Raw genomic sequence first — 20,779 nt, 5'->3', positions numbered from 1 at the left:
CAGACAGGCCTCCTCCGAGTTACTTGAACATGCATGGCACGCTCCTGCCTCGCTGCCCTTGCTGCTGGTATACTCTGTGCTTCAGATGCACTGTCCCAGATATCTGCATGGCTTGTTCCCTAACTTATTTCACGTCTTTACACAATTGATATTTTCTCAATGAAACTTCTCTTGGCCACCCTATCTAAAACCTACCTCCCTGACACTTCTGAACCCTTTCCTCTTTACTTTTTCTTACATCTACCTCTAACATTCTAGGTATTCTACATATTTTTCTTATTGTTTATCTTCCCCACTCTAAGTGTTGTTGTTCATTGTCATAGTCCCCTGTCATATAGAAGATACTCCATAAATAATTGTTGAATTAATGGATTTTATTACATATCTTAATTTTTTCTGCTTAATTTCTTTTGGTTTTTTTGTTTCTTCTTACAGCCTCTGTTATCTCTTCATATCTGCATTATTGCAGTTTTTTAGTCACACATCATTAGCCTCATTACCTCAGTCACCGTAAAATGTATGAATATAACACTACCTGCTTAAGAATTGGCCTAAACTCCTTATTCTTATGCTGAATCTGCTCTCCTTATTACTTTGCATTGTAGTCGGTCCATTTCTCTGCTCCTATGTTTCTAATCATAATTATCTTCTGCAAAAAGCACAGTAATCTACATGTTGTCGCCTGAACAGTCTTGCGTGACCCAGCCTCTGTTGTAGCTTCACCAGACTGTTCACTTACTTCTGTCAAAATCTGACTGAAAACTTCTCACCAGGAAGTATCCTGTGATATAATTAAATAATTTTTACGGTATTGTTTTATGTTTAATGTTGTATTCTATATGTTTTTCATGGAGATCAGTATAAGCTATTATCTGTAGATGTATTGACTCACATTTTATCAAAAAAGTATGTTTTTGAGGTTAAAGTTTTATTAAGAGTATAGCACATTATATAATTGATACCATTTTAAACAAAATAAATCTTATGAATGATTATAGAGTGGTTTTATTAAGCTAACTTTAATGTTTTTATTTTCTTATTTTAGGTATCATTGCCCAGTGCCTAAGATCTTTTACGTTCAGCTCACTGTAGGAAATAATGAATTTTTTGGGGAAGGAAAGACTCGACAAGCTGCTAGACACAATGCTGCAATGAAAGCCCTCCAAGCACTGCAGAATGAACCTATTCCAGAAAGATCGCCTCAGGTGTGGTGCTGCTGCATGTGACAGTCTCTTCTTTCTAATTCCCCAGTGAAACAAATCAGAGCATTTTATAATTAAAATAAATAATCTGTTCTGATAGGGAAGAATACTAGAGTGAAGACCTGCTAAGATTTGCATCTCAGACTGTCTACTATACTTGCTTCATGTGTTCCTGCAGGGTGACTACCTTTCAGAGCTTTGGTTCTTCCCTTGAGTTCACTTCCCAGGCAACTGGGGATTTGGGGATGTATATGAGCATGAGAAATAACATTGATTTGGCTTATATTTCATACTATGTTTATTGAATATAGATTACATTGTGTGAATCTAGAATCAAGGATTTAAAGTGGAAGAGATTTTATGGATTTTTCAGTCCTCCTTTGTTTTGCAAATGACATTGAGGCTGTTCTTGAGTAATCTCACTCATTCTCATGGCTTCAGCTACTTTCTCGATTGACTTCAAAATAGTATCTCTAGCTCAGGCATGTCCTATACATAGCATAGTGAGCTTCCTTTTTTTTTTTTTTTTTTTTTTGAGATGGAGCCTTGCTCTGTTGCTCAGGCTGGAAGGCAGTGTGGCAGGATCTCAGCTCACTGCAACCTCCGCCTCCCAGGTTCAAGTGATTCTCCTGCCTTAGCCTCTTGAGTAGCTGGGACCATAGGCGCATGCTACCACGCCCAGCTAATTTTTTGTATTTTTAGTAGAGATGGGGTTTCACTGTGTTAGCCAGGATGTTCTAGATCTCCTGACCTCGTGATCTGCCTGCCTCGGCCTCCCAAAGTGCTGGGATTACGGGCGTGAGCCACCGCGCCCGGCAGCATAGTGAGCTTCTTACTTACCCTACAGTTCAACCTCTACAGTCTTCCTTTCCCCAAACCAATTGTTTCTTTCTCCTTTGATATTTATCTTAATGGCAGACTTAGGTGTTTTTCTGCTTGTACTCTTTCATGAGAGCTCCTATCTATTTTTTGTTCTGTTTTCCCACTAGATCATTCTCTCCCACTTCTTGACAGCAGGAATATTGTCTCTTTCTCTCTAATAGTTATAGTAAGTTCAGCATATATGAGGCCTTCCAGAAGTATGTGTTAAATAAGTGAATAAAGTAAACCGATGCCTGTGCCAGACATAGATCTCCAATTAGGATGCTCCTGGTTTGCATCCTGTACTCTTTCTGTAACTTCATCCTCATAGATCACATTAGAACACCAGTGGGGGAATTCCTGGATGTTGGGGGTTGGGTGGGTAGAGAACTCTAAAACAAGAGTGCCAGGTTTAGGGATGTAGGCTAAACTCAGATTAGTGTATGTTTGAGTAAAAGATTTCCAAAGTCTGCATTAAATGCTTTTCCTTCAAGGAAAACAAGCTAAAAACCGAGTAACAAAAAGCCTGGCAGCAAAGCCCTTGACTGCTGTGGTTACAGGAGAATGCAGCAGATACAGTCTATATAGTTTGTTTTTTCTTCTTGTAATTTAAATAGGCCATCTTGACTGTAGAATAAAAGTAAAGTTTGTTATAATGTCAAGATTCAGTGTTATCCTATTTTTTGTGATTTAGAATGGTGAATCAGGAAAGGATATGGATGATGACAAAGATGCAAATAAGTCTGAGATCAGCTTAGTGTTTGAAATTGCTCTGAAGCGAAATATGCCTGTCAGTTTTGAGGTATGTACTCGGTAGAGATCTTCCCATTTTTTCCCTTGCTGTGGTTATTTTAAACAAACAAACAAATCAAATTAACTGGTATACTAGTATCCTGCAAGAGTTAATGTGCTTCTATATGTTCAAACCCAGTGTTAATGAAATGATCTAGGCCCTGGTGAAAATAGAAATCATGATGATAACACAGATTCCTTCTGATTTTTTTTCTTTTCTGTATTAAGCCTTTTGTATACATGATATTTCAATTTTTATTATAAAAGTTATTTTCTGGGTATAGATATTTGTGGTATCCTATAGGATTTGGTATTTTAAATGGGATTAAATTAAATTCAAGTTAAGATTTAGTGACACACATGTTAATATCCCATTTTTTTTTCAATTGTATGGAGGCCAAAATATGTTTAACTTTAACCTCAACTAACAAAATCACCAAGAAGTAAGATGTAATGAAGCAACTCTTGACTTTACAGCTAGATAAATATATCGCAAATATATTCATAAAATTGTATGAAATTTCAAAAAAGAAAACTTAAAAAAATAATTATTATAATACTTCCCTTATTAAGAGGTCGATAATTTTACAACTCATGTCTGGAAAGTAGACAAGAACCAGGAAATAAGCTGAAAGAGTTGTGGAGAATCTTCCCTCACATTGTATGACATTCACCTACTAGAAAGTTCCCACATCTTACTCATTGGCAGGATCATCTGAGTTGGACTGAGAAACTGTTCGCTTTCTCTTGGACACATTCTTACAAGTTGCATTATCTCAGTTCTCGGTCCACAGCTTGTTAAAAGCAGCAAAATGAGGAAGTCAGGGAGAGAATGTACTTGAGATCCTATTGGTCCAGCAAGAAATGATACGGAAAATTTGGAAAACCTGTAAAAAGTAATTGCTTATACTAAAAAATTATTGGGATTTGTTTTAAAGGCTACAATGAGTAAGAACAGACAGTTTTATTATTCTTAGATGTTCTTGGGAACATCAATATATTATGGTATAGGATATCTGATGTTTATAACGATGATCTAATGTGAACAATTAAAGGTTAAATATTTAGTGTTCTCTATTAAGTCAGTAAAATATATATATTTTTTTTTTTAAAAATTGAGAAGAATGTCCATCAAAGTGGTTAAAATAAACAGCTTTGATGTTTAAACTAGTAAACCTAAATTACTTGGAAAGTGTGCTTATGATAAATTCCTCATCCCTAATAATGTCACCTTATTGAGATATTGCGGTGCTTTCATTCCTTTTCCTAACTGGTATCCAATATTAGAAGACAGAATTTCAGCAGATTGAACAAGGTTTAGGAACATTACATTCATAGTTGACAGACCCATAACTCATTACTCTAGAAGGCTAGGAATTTTTTTGGCATACCTACTTACCTTTTAAAAATCATGTCACAAGAATAAATATCCCTTTCTGTAAAACAGCTTTTGACATCCCTATCAAAAACAGCTTATTTTTATCCATCGACTGTTTTTGAGAGGCTTCAACAGGCACTGTGCCTTGTGGTTTATAGAACTACTCGTTTCTCCAGCAATTTACTCATACATAGGAGGAAGTTAGATATGTAATTATATACAAATTATCATTCTAGATGACCAATCTAATATGGTATCTAATCTAATGGTATCTTTGATGTTCTTAAATTTGTGTTCAATAAGACATGGAGAAACTAATTAGAATGATCTGTTTTAAAGTAATAAATCATTTTGACTATGAATCAAATGTGTTTATTTAAATTTCTTTTGTTTCAATTGCATTAAGCGTCAAGTGTCATAAATAGTCCCAATATAATACCTTCATAATAGCTTTCTTAAAGAAATAGTATAATTTTGGCATAATGCTAATTTTGGTTTTGATATGAATATTAAGTCATACTTTAAGAATACATCTTAAGTGCCTATCCATTATTTAATATTTTACTTGTATTTAATAGGTTATTAAAGAAAGTGGACCACCACATATGAAAAGCTTTGTTACTCGAGTGTCAGTAGGAGAGTTCTCTGCAGAAGGAGAAGGAAATAGCAAAAAACTCTCCAAGAAGCGTGCTGCGACCACCGTCTTACAGGAGCTTAAAAAACTTCCACCTCTTCCTGTGGTGGAAAAGCCAAAACTATTTTTTAAAAAACGCCCTAAAACAGTAGTAAAGGTAAGTTTATATTTGTGAACATCAGTCAGTTTTACTAAATAAATATTATAGTAGCTATAGATAAGCATTTTTCTATAAGGCAGATCCCTGAACTTATGGACTATATACAGTCCTGAAATCAGGGCAGGACATGTGACTATAAATTAATGACAATTCTGTTTTGCTTTTTAAATACCTGTGCACCTGCATTTTTTTATCAAATAATCATAATACCTTAGGTATTTATGTATTTCTTTGTTGTTTAAAAAGTGCTTTACCATTCATGTCACCTTTACTATAATCCCCCTCATGACCGTGTAAGGTAGATGATGTTAGCCCTCATTTTACAAATAAGATTTTACAAAACGTGTTCAAAGAGTTTGCCCATTTTTATTCAGCAATCATGTCAAACCTCCTGAACTGCTCTGATCTCTAATCCAGTGTTCTTTCTGCACACAAGGCTGTTACGTAGTAACTTCTTAGGATATCATGAAATGGTAACAGGATACACACAAAAAATCATGTGACTAATACTAACAATGATAGCTACAGCAGCTGGAAATCATAAAGCAGTCTATGTGCCAGACTTTGTCCCAACACTTTGCATGCTTTAATCACATTTAATCCACATAGCAACCACATGAAGTAGATGGTGTTATTTTGTTGCCATTCGTTCAGATGTGTATACCTTGCCAAAGAAGAATATAGAGCACACAGCTTTTCAAGATATTGTGACTCTTTTATTGGGTCAGAATTTATTTACATTAATAAGAGAAGAAAGGTAAATATCAGAGGAATGAGATGAATCAGCATTTAGTACAGGACAGTGCCTGTGAATGCTTGACACGTATGATATGTCTGGAGCTAGAGTTTTGTGTTTCCAGAGAAAGCCTTAAATTGCCAGCATTTCAGTTGCTGGCTCAGCCTCACTGATTTAGCAGCCTTCTTCTGATCAGGCTATACAAATGAAGGATTACAGATAAGAAATATATTTAATCTCAATGGATTTCTTTTGATTGCACAATGGCACAATTTAGGTATTTTTACAGGTTTTATACCTTTGTACCTTTATTTAAAAATACATATATACAAAAATAACTACTTAAATACTTGTTTTTAATGAATACTGACATTACTTCACTTAGAAGATGTAGTAGGTAATGCATTCCCTGAACTGGAATTATATGTTATATGTAAGGTAGACTAAAAATAAATACAAATAGATCCACTTATCATGAGTCATAGTGATCAAAGAGGACTGGCACTTTCATTCATATGCTGCTCCTACACAGTCAGGAGTAGAATATAGCTATTAAGAGAATGACCTTTGGAGTCAATTCTGAGTGTGAATCCCTGTGGCCTGAGCAAGTTACCTAACTTTAAAAATATTTCTTCATTTATAAAGTGGGAATAGTAACTGACCTTGCTTTGCTATATGGGATTGTTATAAGTATTAACTGAAACAATGCACAAAATGCATTAGTAATTATTAAGTATTCATTGTTATTAATGATAATGCAAATACTGTAATAAATAACACATATTAACTATTGGTATTTTGTATCTAATACTACCTATTCACATTTTATGTTTATGTGAATATATCCATGAACTGTCTTCTTAAATCTATTAATATATAAAATCTATGGCTTTTCTATGATGGAACAACAGCATTTTATGTTGGAATGGTGGCACAAAACTGGTCACATAACTTCCGTCTGCTCTATTAAACTAAGTTTTATCTTGATAAATTAAGAATAATAAACCAGGCTGGGCACGGTGGCTCATGCCTGTAATCCCATCACTTTTGGGAGGCTGAGGCGGGTGGATCATTTGAGGCCAGGAGTTCGAGACCAGCATGGCCAACATGGCGAAACTTGGTCTCTACTAAAAATACAAAAATTAGTCAGGTGTGGTGGCATGCGTCTGTAATCCCAGCTACAGCTCAGGAGGCTGAGGCATGAGAATCGCTTGAACCTAGGAGGCAGAGGTTGAGGTGAGCCAAGATCACTGCCACTGCACTCCAGCCTGGGTGACAGAATGAGATTCCATCTCAAAATGATAATAATATTAATAATAATAATAATAAACTGTTAGGCTGGAAAAGATCTGTACATTTCTGTAGTAGGATATAAATCTAACTCTTGTTTTAACTATAGCTATTAAAAGCAAGATTATTATTTAAATGTTATTCCCCAGAGGTGGGAGACAGGAGAAACATTTTGAATTCTCAGTTATTTGCTACTGCTTCCAGTATATAAGCAATATTATCCCAGAACTTCCCTCCTATGCATCATTCAGATCTCAGCATAAACTTGACTTTTTTAGGAACTCCTCTGGTCCTCTCCTACTCCCATTCTAGGTTAGCCTCCTGCATTTTTCCTCATATACATCACACTTGGAGTTACTTTTGCCATGTCTTTCTTATGTTAAAATAAAGCTTGTAGATACCCTCTGAAATGTAAGATTATTCTGAGAGAACAACATGTGTATAATGAGTTGGAATCTAGATAATTTTAAGTATGTTCATACCTTATAATATGTCAGTAAATGGATCAGCTTGGAATAGTATCCTGATTTTTAGCATTTTCCTCACTTCCTTGTATGGCTTATACATTGAGGGTCTATAGTTTGTTACACTCAATGGAAGCAGATAAAATATCTATGATTATTTGCCTTGGTTTTATTTAAAGTAATAAAATAATCACATTGTCTCATTTGATCACTTAATCACTCTGTGATGCAGCATTCATTTCCATCTTACAGATGAGTCCCTTTATATTTAAGAAACCTATCCAAGATCCTGTAGCAGAATCAGCTTTCAGATCCAGTTGTCACGTCTGACTCCAGTGCCCATTTGATACTGGTTAATTGTGAACTTTTGGATTTTCAGATTCACTGTATAGGGTTATCCTGTTAACATGTAAAACTGCCCTGATAATGTCTTTGTGTTTACATTCTGTTTTTAAATGTAATTCTCCTCTATAAGACGAGACTACAAAGAAGGCTTTCTAATCTTAGAGATCAAATGTTCTGGACAGTTATTACAAGACTGTCCTTACTGGTATATAGAATGATGATTTAAGATTTGCTGTCCAAGGAATAACTTAATTGTCAAGTGTGCTGGTAGTTCATTTCAGTCAGAGCAAGAAACCAAGTCATCCCCTCCCTTGCTGCCTTTTTTTTTTTTTTTTTTTTTTTTGAGACAGAGTCTAACTCTGTTTCCCAAGCTGGAGTGCATTGGCACCATGATCTTGGCTGGCTGCAACTTCTGCCTCCTGGGTTCAAACGATTCTCCCATGTCAGCCTCCGGAGTAGCTGGGACTAGGCATGTGCCACCATACCTAGTTAATTTTGGTATTTTTTGGTAGAGATGGGGTTTTACTGTGTTGGCCAGGCTGGTCTTAAACTCCTGACCTAAAGTGATCTGCCTGCCTTTGCGACCCAGAGTTTTATTTATTTAAACAGGGTCTCACCTGTTGCCCAGGCTGGAGTGCAATGGTAGGATCTCAGCTCACTGCAGCCTTGATTTTTCTGGTCTCGGGTGATCCTCCCACCTCAGCCTCCCAAGTAGCTGGGACTACAGGCACAACACCACCATGCGCAGCTAATTTTTTGTATTTTTTGTAGAGACAGGGTTTTGCAATGTTGTGCAGGCAGGTCTCAAGCTCCTGGGCTCAAGTGATCTGCCTGCCTTGGCCTCCCAAAGTGCTGCGATTAAAGGCATGAGCCACCGCGCCCAGCCCCAAGCAATTCTTAATGTACGCTGAACTCCATCATTATCTAAATTGGATTTATGTGTCTGATTCTTTTCATTACAATCTATATCAACAATAATTTCCTTGGAACTGAGAGACATTCTTTGAGTCAAATTAAACAGAAATAAAGACAGTATGCCACTGGAAACACATTCCTACTTATTTAACATCTTCATAAACTGGGCATACTACTTCTAGTGCTAGACTCAGAGCTTCTCTTTACCTTTTCATTGGGATTTCAATCTTAGACTTATAAATTATTATGTGGATTTGTCTTTTCTCATCAGTCCCTCTTCATTCCCCTTATAATTAATTTAATTCTTTTTTTTTTTTTTTTTAATTGAGACAGGGTCTTGCTCTGTTGCCAGGCTGGAGTGCAATGGCATGATCTCGGCTCACTGCAACCTCCGCCTCCTGGGTTCAATCAATTCTCCTGCCTTAGCCTCCCGAGTAGCTGGGATTACAGGTGCACACCACCATGCTCAGCTAATTTTTTTGTATTTTTAGTAGAGACAGTGTTTAACCATGTTGGCCAGGCTGGTCTTGATCTCCTGACCTCATATTCCACCTGCCTCGACCTCCCAAAGTGCTGGAATTACAGGCGTGAGCCAGCGCGCCCAGCCCTTTATTTGATTTTTATTTTTCAGGATATAAGTAGAAGTTGAAACCAGTATTTTATCAAAAGCTAAAAGTTTCCTTTGCTCTTTCCTTTCCCTTCATCTAACCATTGCAACAGTGAAGTTCTCAGTCTTTTTCCTCCTCTTTTCCTAAGCTGTTCTTCTGCTTCTAGGGGTTCAATTTCATCTTTAAATAGATGATTTCCTAGTACTGTATGCTCTGCACTACCTATTAGACACCCCCACTTACTATTTCACGGGCACCTCAAGTTTTGGGCCCAAATTCATCATGTTCCCTTCTAAACCTCTTTCTTCTGCAGCATTCTTTATCTCAGTGACTGGCACTAACATCCAGCTGCTGAAACTGCTGGGGTTCATTTTTAACTTCTCTTTTTTTTTGAAGATGGAGTTTTGCTCTTGTTGCTCAGACTGGAGTGCAATGGCACTATCTCGGCTCACTGCAACCTCTGCCTCCTGGGTTCAAGCGATTCTCATGCCTCAGCTGGAATTACAGGTGCCCACCACCATGCCCGACTAATTTTTGTATTTTTAGTAGAGACGGGGTTTCACCATGTCGGCCAGGCTGGTCTGGAACTCCTGACCTTGTGATCCACCCACCTCAGCCTCCCAAAGTGCTGGGATTACAGGTGTGAGCCACTGCGCCCGATGTTTAACTTCTCTCTTACCCCTCACGTCCAATCAGTCATTAAGTCCTATTATTCTGTCAGCTAATATTTCTTTTTTTTCTTTTTCTTTCTTTTTTTTTTTTATGAGACAGAGTCTTGCTCTGTCGCCCAAGCTGGAATGCAGTGGTGTGATCTCAGCTCACGCAACCTCCGCCTCCTGGGTTCAAGCGATTCTCCTGCCTTCCTCAGCCTCCTGAGTAGCTGGGATTACAGGCGCGCGCCACCACACCTGGCTAATTTTTGTATTTTTAGTAGAGATGGGGTTTCACCATGTTGGTCAGGCTGGTCTCGAACTCCTGACCTTGTGATCCGCCCTGCCTTGGCCTCTCAAAGTGCTGGGATTACAGGAGTGAGCCACTGTGCTTGGCCTTGTCACCTAATGTTTTTTAAGTTGGTTCCTTTCTTTCCATCCCTTCTGCCACTCTTTGGTCCAACTCACAGTCGTCTATTAACCTGAACTACTACAGTTAAGGTTTTAACTGGCTACAATACTCTTGACACCAAATGATTGTTTAAAAAGTATGATCTTTTAGAGACACCTGTCTAATCATATCATGCCTCTGCTTAAAACCTTTTAGTAATTTTCTTACTCTTTGGATAAAGTCCAAAATCCTAAACATAGTTTGAAAGACGATAAGGGATCTGCCTGGAGGCTGTACCTGGAGCACCAAACTACAGATTGTCAAGACGAAATGGCAGCAATCATCCGGAAGAGCTAAGACTGCACAGTGGCTCTTACATAAGTTTAGTGTAACGTGTAATCTGTAACAGAGTGATTATCCATGTCTCTACAGATAGTAGAGACAAGAATACATTTTCATAGGTGGAAATAAAGTTTTGACCATATAATATACGCAGACTTTTATTTCTAGGAAAAATACATGAAGAAAGTTCATATGCAGAAAGATAATTTGGTTTCCAAGAATTTTTGCTTTTTTTTTTTTTTTTTTTTTGAGACGGAGTTTTGCTCTTGTTGCCCAGGCTGGAGTGCAATGGCATGATCTCGGCTCACCGCAACCTCCGCCTCCCGGGTTAAAGTGAATCTCCTGCCTCAGCCTCCCTAGTAGCTGGGATTACAGACATGTGCCACCATGGCCGGCTAATTTTTTATACGTTTTTTTTTTTTAGTAGAGATAGGGTTTCTCCATGTTGGTCAGGCTGGTCTCGAACTCCCGACCTCAGGTGATCCGCTCGCCTCGGCCTCCCAAATTGCTGAGATTACAGGCATGAGCCATCACGCCCGGCCTGAATTTTTGCTTTTATGTTATAATACATGCAAAAAGCTATATATAAACTTGTGTATAAGTAAAAAAGCATACTAAGTAAGTGTGAGAAAGACCTACTGCCCAACTTGAGTATAAAACATTTCTCAATAAGCTTTGAAGCCCTCTGGATGCTCTTCTTCCATCATGTCCTCATGCAACCTTCCCTAGGCAACCTCTATCACTAGTTTTGTGTGACCATTTCCTACCTTATAGTTTTACTATGTTTGTTTTTCTAAAAAAAGTTATTTGTGTAGTTCCTTTAAACAACTTTATTGAGGTATAATTGACATAGGGTGACTTGTATATGTTTAAAGTGCACTGTTTGATATGTTTTCGTATTTGTTTGCATGTGTAAAACTATGACCACAATCAAGATAATGAACCCATCCATTCCTCCCAGAATTTTGCTCATGCCTCTTTGTAATCTACCTTCATTTGCCGAGAAACCACTCTTTTTGGCTGGCTTCTTTAACCCAGCATAATTATTTTGAGATTCATCCTTATTGTTGCATGCATGAATTGGTAGTTCTGTTTTTTTGCAGGTAATATTTCATTGAATTGATATACCACCACTTGTTTATCCATTCACCTGTCAGTGGATATTTGGGCTGCTTCTAATTTTTGATTGTTACTCATAAAGCAGCTATGAATATTTGTGTGTATATCTTAAGAGCATATACTTTCATTTCTTTTGGGTAAATCCTTCAAAGTGGAATGGCTTGGTTATTTAGTAGGTATATAGTCAACTTTAGTTTTTCAAAGTTGTAGCAGCTGTGCACTTTTACATTCTCATCAGCAGTGTGTGATAACTCCAATTGTTTCACGTCCTTGCTAACACTTAGCATAGTTTTTAAAATTTCAGATGTTCACATAGATGGGTATTGATATCTCATTTTGGTTTTAATTTACATTTCCTCTGTGGCAGATGATATCGAGAAATTTTTATGTGTTTACTGTCACATGAGGCCTGATGAAGGTTTATTTAAATTTTTTGCCAGCTTAACAAATTTTAATTGCTTATTTCAAATAATAATAAATTTATTATTGAATTTTTAGAGATCTTTATACACTCTGGATACAGGTGCTTTATTACATGTGTACTTTGCAAATATTTTCTTCAAGCCTGTGACTTGTCTTTTTCAAAGAGCAGAAGTTATTAATTTTGAAGATTTATTATATTTATTTTATTATTATTTATATTATTGTTTCATTTTATTATTATTAGTTTTTTTACATGGAACGTGATTTTGGTGTTATATCTAAGAAATTGTTACCTAACCAAGTTATAAAAATTTTTCTTCTGGAAGTCTTATAGTTTTAGAAATTACCTTTACGTCTATGAGGCATTTTGAGTTAATTATTTTTATAAATTATATGAGGTTTGGCTTGAAGATTTTTTTTCTTTTTCTTTTTACATATGAATAGCCAATTGTCCCAACACTATTGGCTGAAAAGACTACCCCACTGAATTCCTTTTGTGCCTTTGTTGAAAATCATGTGACTCTGTGTGTGTGTGTGTGTGTGTGTGTGTGTGTGTGTGTGTGTGTGTGTGTATATGTATCTGTGTCTGGGCACTTATTCTGTTTCATTGGTCCCTTTGTCTATCTTTATACCAATACTACACACACTGTCTTGAATGCCATAGTTTTATAATCTTGAAATTAGGTAGTCTGAGTCTTTTTTTTTTTTTCCCCAAAGTTTTGGTTCTTTGTCCTTTGCATTTCCATATGAATTTTAGTATCAGTTTACACATTAAATTTTAAAAAGCCAACTGGGGGCCAGGTGCGGTGGCTCATGCCCATAATCTGAGCACTTGGCGAGGCCGAGGTGGAAGGATCACTTGAGGTCACGAGTTTGAGACCAGCCTGGCCAACATGGTGGTACCCTGTCTCTACGAAAAATACAAAGATTAACCAGGCATGGTGGCGTGTGCCTGTAGTCCCAGCTACTCGGGAAGCTGAGGCAGGAGAATCGCTTGAACCCAGGAGACAGAGGTTGCTGTTAGCTGAGATCGTGCCACTGCACTCCAGCCTGGGCAACAGAGTGAGACTCTGTCTCAAAAAAAAAAGGAAAAAAGCCTACTGGGATTTTGAGGAGAATTGACATCTTATTGTTGAGTCTTCTGATCGATGAACATGATGTATTGACTATTTAGATCTTAATTTCAGCAGTATTTTGTAGTTTTAGCAGGCTTTACATAAAATATACTATACATATATATTGTTCTGTAGCTTGCCTTTTTTACTTACTATTCTTTCTGAAATTCATTCATCTTGATGCATGTAGCAATAATTAATTCATTTTCACTGCTGTATACCATTCCATTATATGAACATGCTATAATTTATCTGTTCTTTTATTGATGAATATTCTAGTTTTTTTTTCCTATTTCAAATAATGCATCTGTGGATATTCTTGTACATATGAGCTACTGTGCATGGGTTACGGTTTTCTAAGGTATATATGTGCCTAGGAATAGGCTAGTTGGGGTAGGATGTACCATCTCAGGCTTTACTAGACATTGCCAGGTTGTTTTCCGATTTATAGTACTCCCAGTGTTTTATAAGAGTTTCTGTTACTCCCCCTTCTCACCACTTGGGGCTGTTAGACTTCTTAATTTTTGCTAATTTGGTGGATGTGAAATAGTAACTCACCGAGGTTTTTAATATGTATTTTCTGTGTCCTAGAGGTTAGTTATCATTTCATATATTGAGTTTTTCCTTATGTGAAGTATTTATCTCTTTTGCCCATTTCCCTTTTATATTCTCTTTTTCTTAGTACTTTTTAGGGGTCTTAAAAAATATATTTTGGATACTGGATATGTCTTTTTAAAATTACGTGTGTTGTGGCTGGCTGCTGTGGCTCACACCTGTAATCCCAGCACTTTGGGAGGCCAAGGCCAGTGGGATCACCTGAGGTCAGGAGTTCAAGACCAGCTTGGCCAACATGATGAAACCCCATCTCTACTAAAAATATAAAAATTAGCCGAGCATGGTGTGGGCGCGCCTGTAGTTCCAGCTATTTGGGAGGCTGAGGCACGAGAATCGCTTGAACCCGGCAGGTGGAGGTTATGGTGAGCTGAAATTGCACTACCGCACTCCAGCCTGGGCGAAGAGTGAAACTCTGTCTCAAAAAAATAAATAAAATAAAATAAAATGATATGTGTTGCAGAGATCTCCTCCCAGTTCATGGTTGGTCTTCTTATGTTCTTATTGATGTTTCTTGATGAACAGAAGTTGTGAAGCATCTCTGGTATACTGAAGAGTTTGCCCAATTTAAAAAGCGTAGTTGACCCACCTTGCCATTAATACATCTAAGCCCCAAGTCCCATAGAAGCCTTGGTTACAGGTCTATTTTATGATTTTCCTTTATAAATATTCATAAATGACTCATTTATCTTTTCTAGTCACAGTTTTGGGGTGTGGGGGTGGAGGGAAGAAGCACTGTTTCTTTAAGGATTCAATAACAAGTTTCACAAGCATATTTTAAAACTTTTTCTTAAATTAATTTTTAGGCCGGACCAGAATATGGCCAAGGGATGAACCCTATTAGCCGCCTGGCGCAAATTCAACAGGCCAAAAAGGAAAAGGAGCCGGATTATGTTTTGCTTTCAGAAAGAGGAATGCCTCGACGTCGAGAATTTGTGATGCAGGTATTTCTAACCTTTTAAAACTATTGAAAAGATTAGAAATCCCCAGGATGGAGTAGACATTTGGGCAAAAGGCAAACTAGGACTTAAGAGCAGAAAATAAAACTGTTTCCAGTTAAAGCATTCATTCCGTCCAGGCTCACCTACCAACTTGGTGGAAACATTCAAGTGTCAAGGACATGTTACAGTAGACAACATGAGTTTTCCAAGGGACTCTGAGTTCACACAGGTTATTTACCGTGGAGTTTATCATTTAATGCCTATCTCTTAACTTTTTGTGTTACATTTTGTAGCTGGAGTCTATTAACTACTGGGAATTGGAGACATGTGGAATTAGAAACAAAATTTAGAAGGATGGATGTAGTAGATGGATCAGGGCCAAAATCCTGAGCTTGTGGGCTGTCAGGAAAGTTAGGAAAAGAGAGTAAGCAGGCTAGCTAACCATGGTGGGGGCTGAGGCACTCAGAATTGCTGAGATCTGACCGCTGCATTGTGGAGCCAAGAAAATCGAGGAATGGCTGCTAGTGTATTGGTGGATGGGCTAGGAATGAGGTAAAATGCCTAAAATGCTCTCCTTTTCAACCCCTACCTATTCATCTTCATTTGCCAGCTCAAACTCCAGTCTTAAGAAATTTTTCTTTCACTTTTTTATTACAATTTCAAACATATCCAAAGGTGGGGAGAGAATAGTAATGGACCACTAATATGCCCATCACTCAAACACAACAGTTATTAAGATTTTTGCCACACTTGATTCAGCTATTTTTCTCTTCTCCCTCTCTTTCTTCCTTTCTCTCTTCTTTTCCTGAAGTATTTCAAAGATAATTTCTAACTACGTGTCATTTCAGCCTTACATATTCAGTGTATATTTCTAAGAAATATGAAAGCTTTTCTTACATTAGACATGATTCATTAGAATCATCTAATACTCAGTCTATATTTAAATTATTATTTTCCCCAAGCTGTTTTTTAATTTTTTGTTTTTTTTTTTTTTTTGGTGGGGCAACAGGGTCTTGTTCTGTCAGCCAGGCTGGAGTACGGTGGCATGATCATGGCTCACTGCAGCCTTGATTTCCTGGGCTCAAGAGATCCTCCCTTTTCAGCCTCCTGAGTAGCTTAGGATTACAGGCATATACTACCATGGCCAGCTAATTAAATGTTGTTTTATTGTTGTTGTTTATAGAGACAGGGTCTTACTTTGTAGCCCAGGCTAGTCTTAAACTCCTGGCTTCAAGTGATCCTCTTGCTTCAGCCTCTCAAAGTGTTAGGATTACAGGCGTGAGCCACTGTACTTAGTCCCAAACTGTTTTTTAAATAATTGGTTAGTCAAAGAAACTTTTTAGTCAAATCCAAGGATATCACATTTTATGTAACTTAGATAAAATCAACAAATATTAAGTGCTGACCATGTGGTAGACATTTTGGCACTCAAATACAGTGTCTTATATTGATTAAGTGTATAGCTAAGTTGTGCCTTCCCTCCCAATTTATAATCTCCATGTTTCTTTATCTTACAGTACCCAATACAGTGGTTTGTAAATAGTAGGACCTTAATAAACATTTGATAGATATTTGCTGCCTGCCTTCCTGCCTGTATGGCTTTTGTTGGAGATGTTAACTTATAATGTAGTCATAGATAAGTCACTCCTGGGAACCCAGATATCCGAAAAGAGAGGAATTCTCTGGTTAGTAATCACATTATTGTCAAGATGTTATTAGGATCCAGCACATGATTGTTTTATTATTTTCACTGGTAAAATGTGTTCACTATTTTTTTCCTTAACATTCTTAACTTTGAAGAATTCTGGAACATATACTTTGAATGCCAAAGCTTGAAGAAAAAAATTGCCTGAATTTTAGACATGTATTGGGAATATAAACTGGCTTTGGCTTTATTAAACAAATCCTTTTCTACAGAGTATATTGAGTACCTCTTTTGAAAGAGGAATTTAGCATATCTTAGGCCAGCTTCCATTTTATGGGTATTCATAAACATTCTAGTCAAATGGGGACATTTGGCTGTGCTTTTAAATGTTTTCGCACTGAATTCATATTGTTTTTTCCCCTTCTGGAAGCCCCAGTGGATTCATTACAGTATTGCAGCAATTTTATCAAAGTAACAGCTTTTGTATAAACTACTTAGACAATGTTATCATTTGTTATAATTGAATGTGGCAGCAAAAAAAAAAAAAAAAAAAGAGATGAGATGCTCATTTTTATCTATTACCAAAGAAAAGTCTGTATATTATAAAATGGATGCAGTTACTTATGTTGATTACTAGATAAACAAAAGAAAATCTCCAATGACATTATTTGGGTATTTTATTTCAGAGTAGATTTCTTAAAGCTTTTCATTTTTTTGGTGAGGAGTATTTTAATCTTTCAAACAGAAAATAATAACTAAACCAAATTGCATATCAGCACACTGTGTTACTAACTTTTCAGCCTGTGATTGAGATCACCAGGTTGTTAAAAAATAAATAAAAATTAAGTTTTTGGCAAATCCTATTTCAGAACTTTTTAGTTTCTTAGGTTTTTGAGGATTTGATTCATGTGAATGAGCTGTTAAATTTAAAGATGAACATTTGGCAGTCTTAAATTTACTGCATGGTAAAATAATTGAGCTTCTTTACAGATAGAAATTAACATTTAAATGTAGAGACCGTATTTACAATAGTTATAAAATTTGTGACCTCTCAAGGAAGATGACTTGTGAAATTTATATACTTACTTAACTTTTATAATAAAGTGATGTTTTGAGTGACCCTTGTGTTTATTAGCAGGGAATGAAAGTCCTTTGGCAATGTGGTCTTTTTATATTAACAAATTAGGATAACTGCTTACAAACTATTCAACCATGCGATTATTAAAATTTGCATGAGGCAAAGGCTGGGTGAATGGGTAAATGAATCTGGGAAGCACTTGTTTTAGAAGAAGTAAGTCTTGATGGTATCAGAATAGGCCAGATGGAAATCTAGCAGACGGAGAGACAAGGTGAATACAGGAATGGGAACAGCATTACAGCTGACAAGTCCAAGACTAGGCCTCAGAGCAGTAGAGGAAGCTTCTGACATAACTGGCCTAATCTTTTCACCAGCAAGGATTCCAGCAACAACATAGGACTGATGAAGCTGGGGGAACAAACCAAGCATTGGAAAAAATAACAGGGAGCAGAGGTAACTCTAGCCAGGGGTTTGAGTAGATTATCCATAGGGCCTGCCATGTTGAGGCAGACACTGTTATGGCAGGTGGTGTGTATTCATCTGGCTCTGAGTACCTGGTCTGACTGTACTAGATTTGTCCTTCTCAGAGTGAGGTCCAAAGACTACTTCTGATTTGTCACGACATAGTGGTTTCCAGTTTCAGAAGAAAAGGCAATGAAATATTTAAAAAATATTTCACAGGTTTAAACTAACAATTTCTGATAGTTATTACAGAAATTCTGTAATGAATATGTTTTCGGTGTTTCATGTGCTGTATGAACTGTCATTTAGTTTGTCTTTACTGAAACTCTGTTAAAAGAGAGTACAGCTCCTTTTTTATATCATTTGTGCATTGTTTATGTTTAAGTTTGTATTTTCTTACCATTTTGTTGTATATTCTCCCAGTTCCTTAAAATTGGGTGGTTCACTGAAGCTTGAAAGTACGGTTGGAAATAATAACACAAATAAAAACTGTAAATAAGGATGTAAGAATAAATGATGAACAGTACTCAAGTGTGGATACCAAATGGGAATCTGTATGTTCTGGGACAGATGAAACAGCCAATATTATGATTTTACACAATAGACAAAAAAGAAAAGTATGGTTAGAGTATCACGCTGTATAGCTGAAAACTGAATTTTGTTGTCATTGTGAAATGTATTAAAGTGGCATGAAACTATTATTGAAACTTTCTAATTTTTTTTTAAGCCAAATGATAACTGGTAAAACAATTCAACTTTTCAGATATGGATTGCCCATTCACTTTTCTTGCTCATTTTTCTGCTTGTTTTTTAAAAAAACTGATATATGGGAACCTCCTATATATTCTGGATGTGAGCCCTTTGCAGTTATATGGCATTTTAAATACCTCCTCTTGTATTGTGACTTTCCTTTCTAAATAGTGCTTTTAGAAGAACAAGAGTAATTTTTAGTGCAGTCAAATTTAAATTTTTTTCTTTATATTAACTTCATAATAAGTCTAGCTGTCCAGACAAATAAGTGTCCACCACCTTGCTCTTCCTCAAAAGGATTTTGGCTGTTCTTAGCACTTCACATTTCCGTGTGAATTTTGGAATCATCCTGTTCAAGTACTGTAAAAAGATATATGGAATTTTGATTGGGTTTTTATTGAGTTCAATTAATTGAGTTTAGGTCAATTTGAAGAGAACTGATACTATTACATTAGTATTGTCTTAAATCCATGAACATGGCATTTTGCTCTATTTATTAGGTTTTTCTTAAAGTTTCTCAATAAGACTTTGTTTTCTATGTACAAGATTTGCACATCCTAGGTATTTGATTTTCATTTAATGTAAATGTTATCTTTTTAATATTTTTCATGTTCTACTTGAGTGTTGATGGAATGTAGAAATGCAGTCCTCTTTTTCATACTGAGCTTATTACAATCTAATCAGTTCTTATAATTCATCTGTGGAGTTTCTTAGATTCCTTATATATGAAATCAACGAGTTCTTTTCCCTTCTGCTTCTTTTTTTACTTTTCCTTGCCTTATTTCTCTGTCTAGGATTTGTGTAAACTGTTAAACAGTAGTAATAACAGGGAACATCCTTGTCTTGTTTCTAATTAGTTTCATTCAACATTAAGTACAGTGTTTCCTGAGGTTTGCTGTAGGTGTTTTGTAAAATGCCCTTTATCATATTAAAAAAGTTTTCTTCTACCTGGCGCGGTGGCTTACACCTGTAATCCCAGCACTTTGGGAGGCCGAGGTGGACGGATCACGAAGTCAGGAGATCGAAACCATCCTGGCTAACACGGTGAAACCCCATCTGTACTGTAAATACAAAAAATTAGCCGGGCGTGGTGGTGGGCACCTATAGTTCCAGCTACTCTGGAGGCTGAGGCAGGAGAATGGCGTGAACCCGGGAGGCGGAGCTTGCAGTGAGCCGAGATTGCGCCACTGCACTCCAGCCTGGGCGACAGAGTGAGACTCTGTCTCAAAAAAAAAAAAAAAAAGTTTTCTTTTCCTAGTGTGCTAATAATTTTCATTATGAATAAATGTCGATTTCTAGTTTGAATTTCAAATGTTAAACCAAACTTGCATTCCTGCAATAAACCTAACTTTGTCATGAATCTTTTTCTTTTTGTATATTGCTTTATTCATTATACTGTTTAAAACTTTTGCATCTATGTTCATGAGTGAAACTGTTCTGTAAATTTTCTTTCTTATACTGTTCTTGTTGGGATTTGGAATCAAAATGAGAGCTCATAAAATAATTGGGGACTGATTTCTCATTTTGTGTTTTATGGATGAATTTGGATGAAAAGAATAGCATAATTCTTCCTTAAATATTGAGTAGAACTTTATGGAGAAGATCTGAAGAGTTTTCTTTTTGTGAAGTTTTTAATTATAGTTTTAATTTCCATTAGTAGTTTTAGTCATATTCTTTAGGCTTATTCTGTGGCAATTTGGCAATCTGTATTGTCTACGAATTTTTCCATTGTATCTAAATATGTTTTTAAATTTTAGCATGAAATTGTTCTCAGTACTCTTTTTTTTTTAATTTTTTTTTTTTTTATTTTTTTTTTGAGACAGAACTTCACTCTGTTGCCCAGGCAGGAGTGCAGTAGCATGATCT

The 20,779-nt window shown here is 36.5% G+C and overlaps 1 protein-coding gene across 22 annotated transcripts in view; it reads left to right on the top strand.

Moving 5' to 3' along the window:
* The window catches only part of STAU2 (staufen double-stranded RNA binding protein 2), a 331,631-nt gene that overhangs the window by 131,588 nt on the left and 179,264 nt on the right, over nt 1-20,779 (top strand). For all 22 annotated transcript variants that reach the window (XM_063726263.1, XM_024250494.3, XM_063726256.1 and 19 more), the window contains 4 exon segments: nt 1,046-1,205; nt 2,758-2,865; nt 4,812-5,024; nt 14,844-14,981. In XM_063726263.1, coding sequence (XP_063582333.1) covers nt 1,046-1,205; nt 2,758-2,865; nt 4,812-5,024; nt 14,844-14,981 — 619 coding nt within the window.

Source organism: Pongo abelii, chromosome 7 (assembly GCF_028885655.2).
Source record: "Pongo abelii isolate AG06213 chromosome 7, NHGRI_mPonAbe1-v2.0_pri, whole genome shotgun sequence".
Lineage (NCBI taxonomy): Eukaryota > Metazoa > Chordata > Mammalia > Primates > Hominidae > Pongo > Pongo abelii.
The sequence above is the reverse complement of the archived record's forward strand: the minus strand, read 5'-3'. Positions and strand labels throughout refer to the sequence as shown.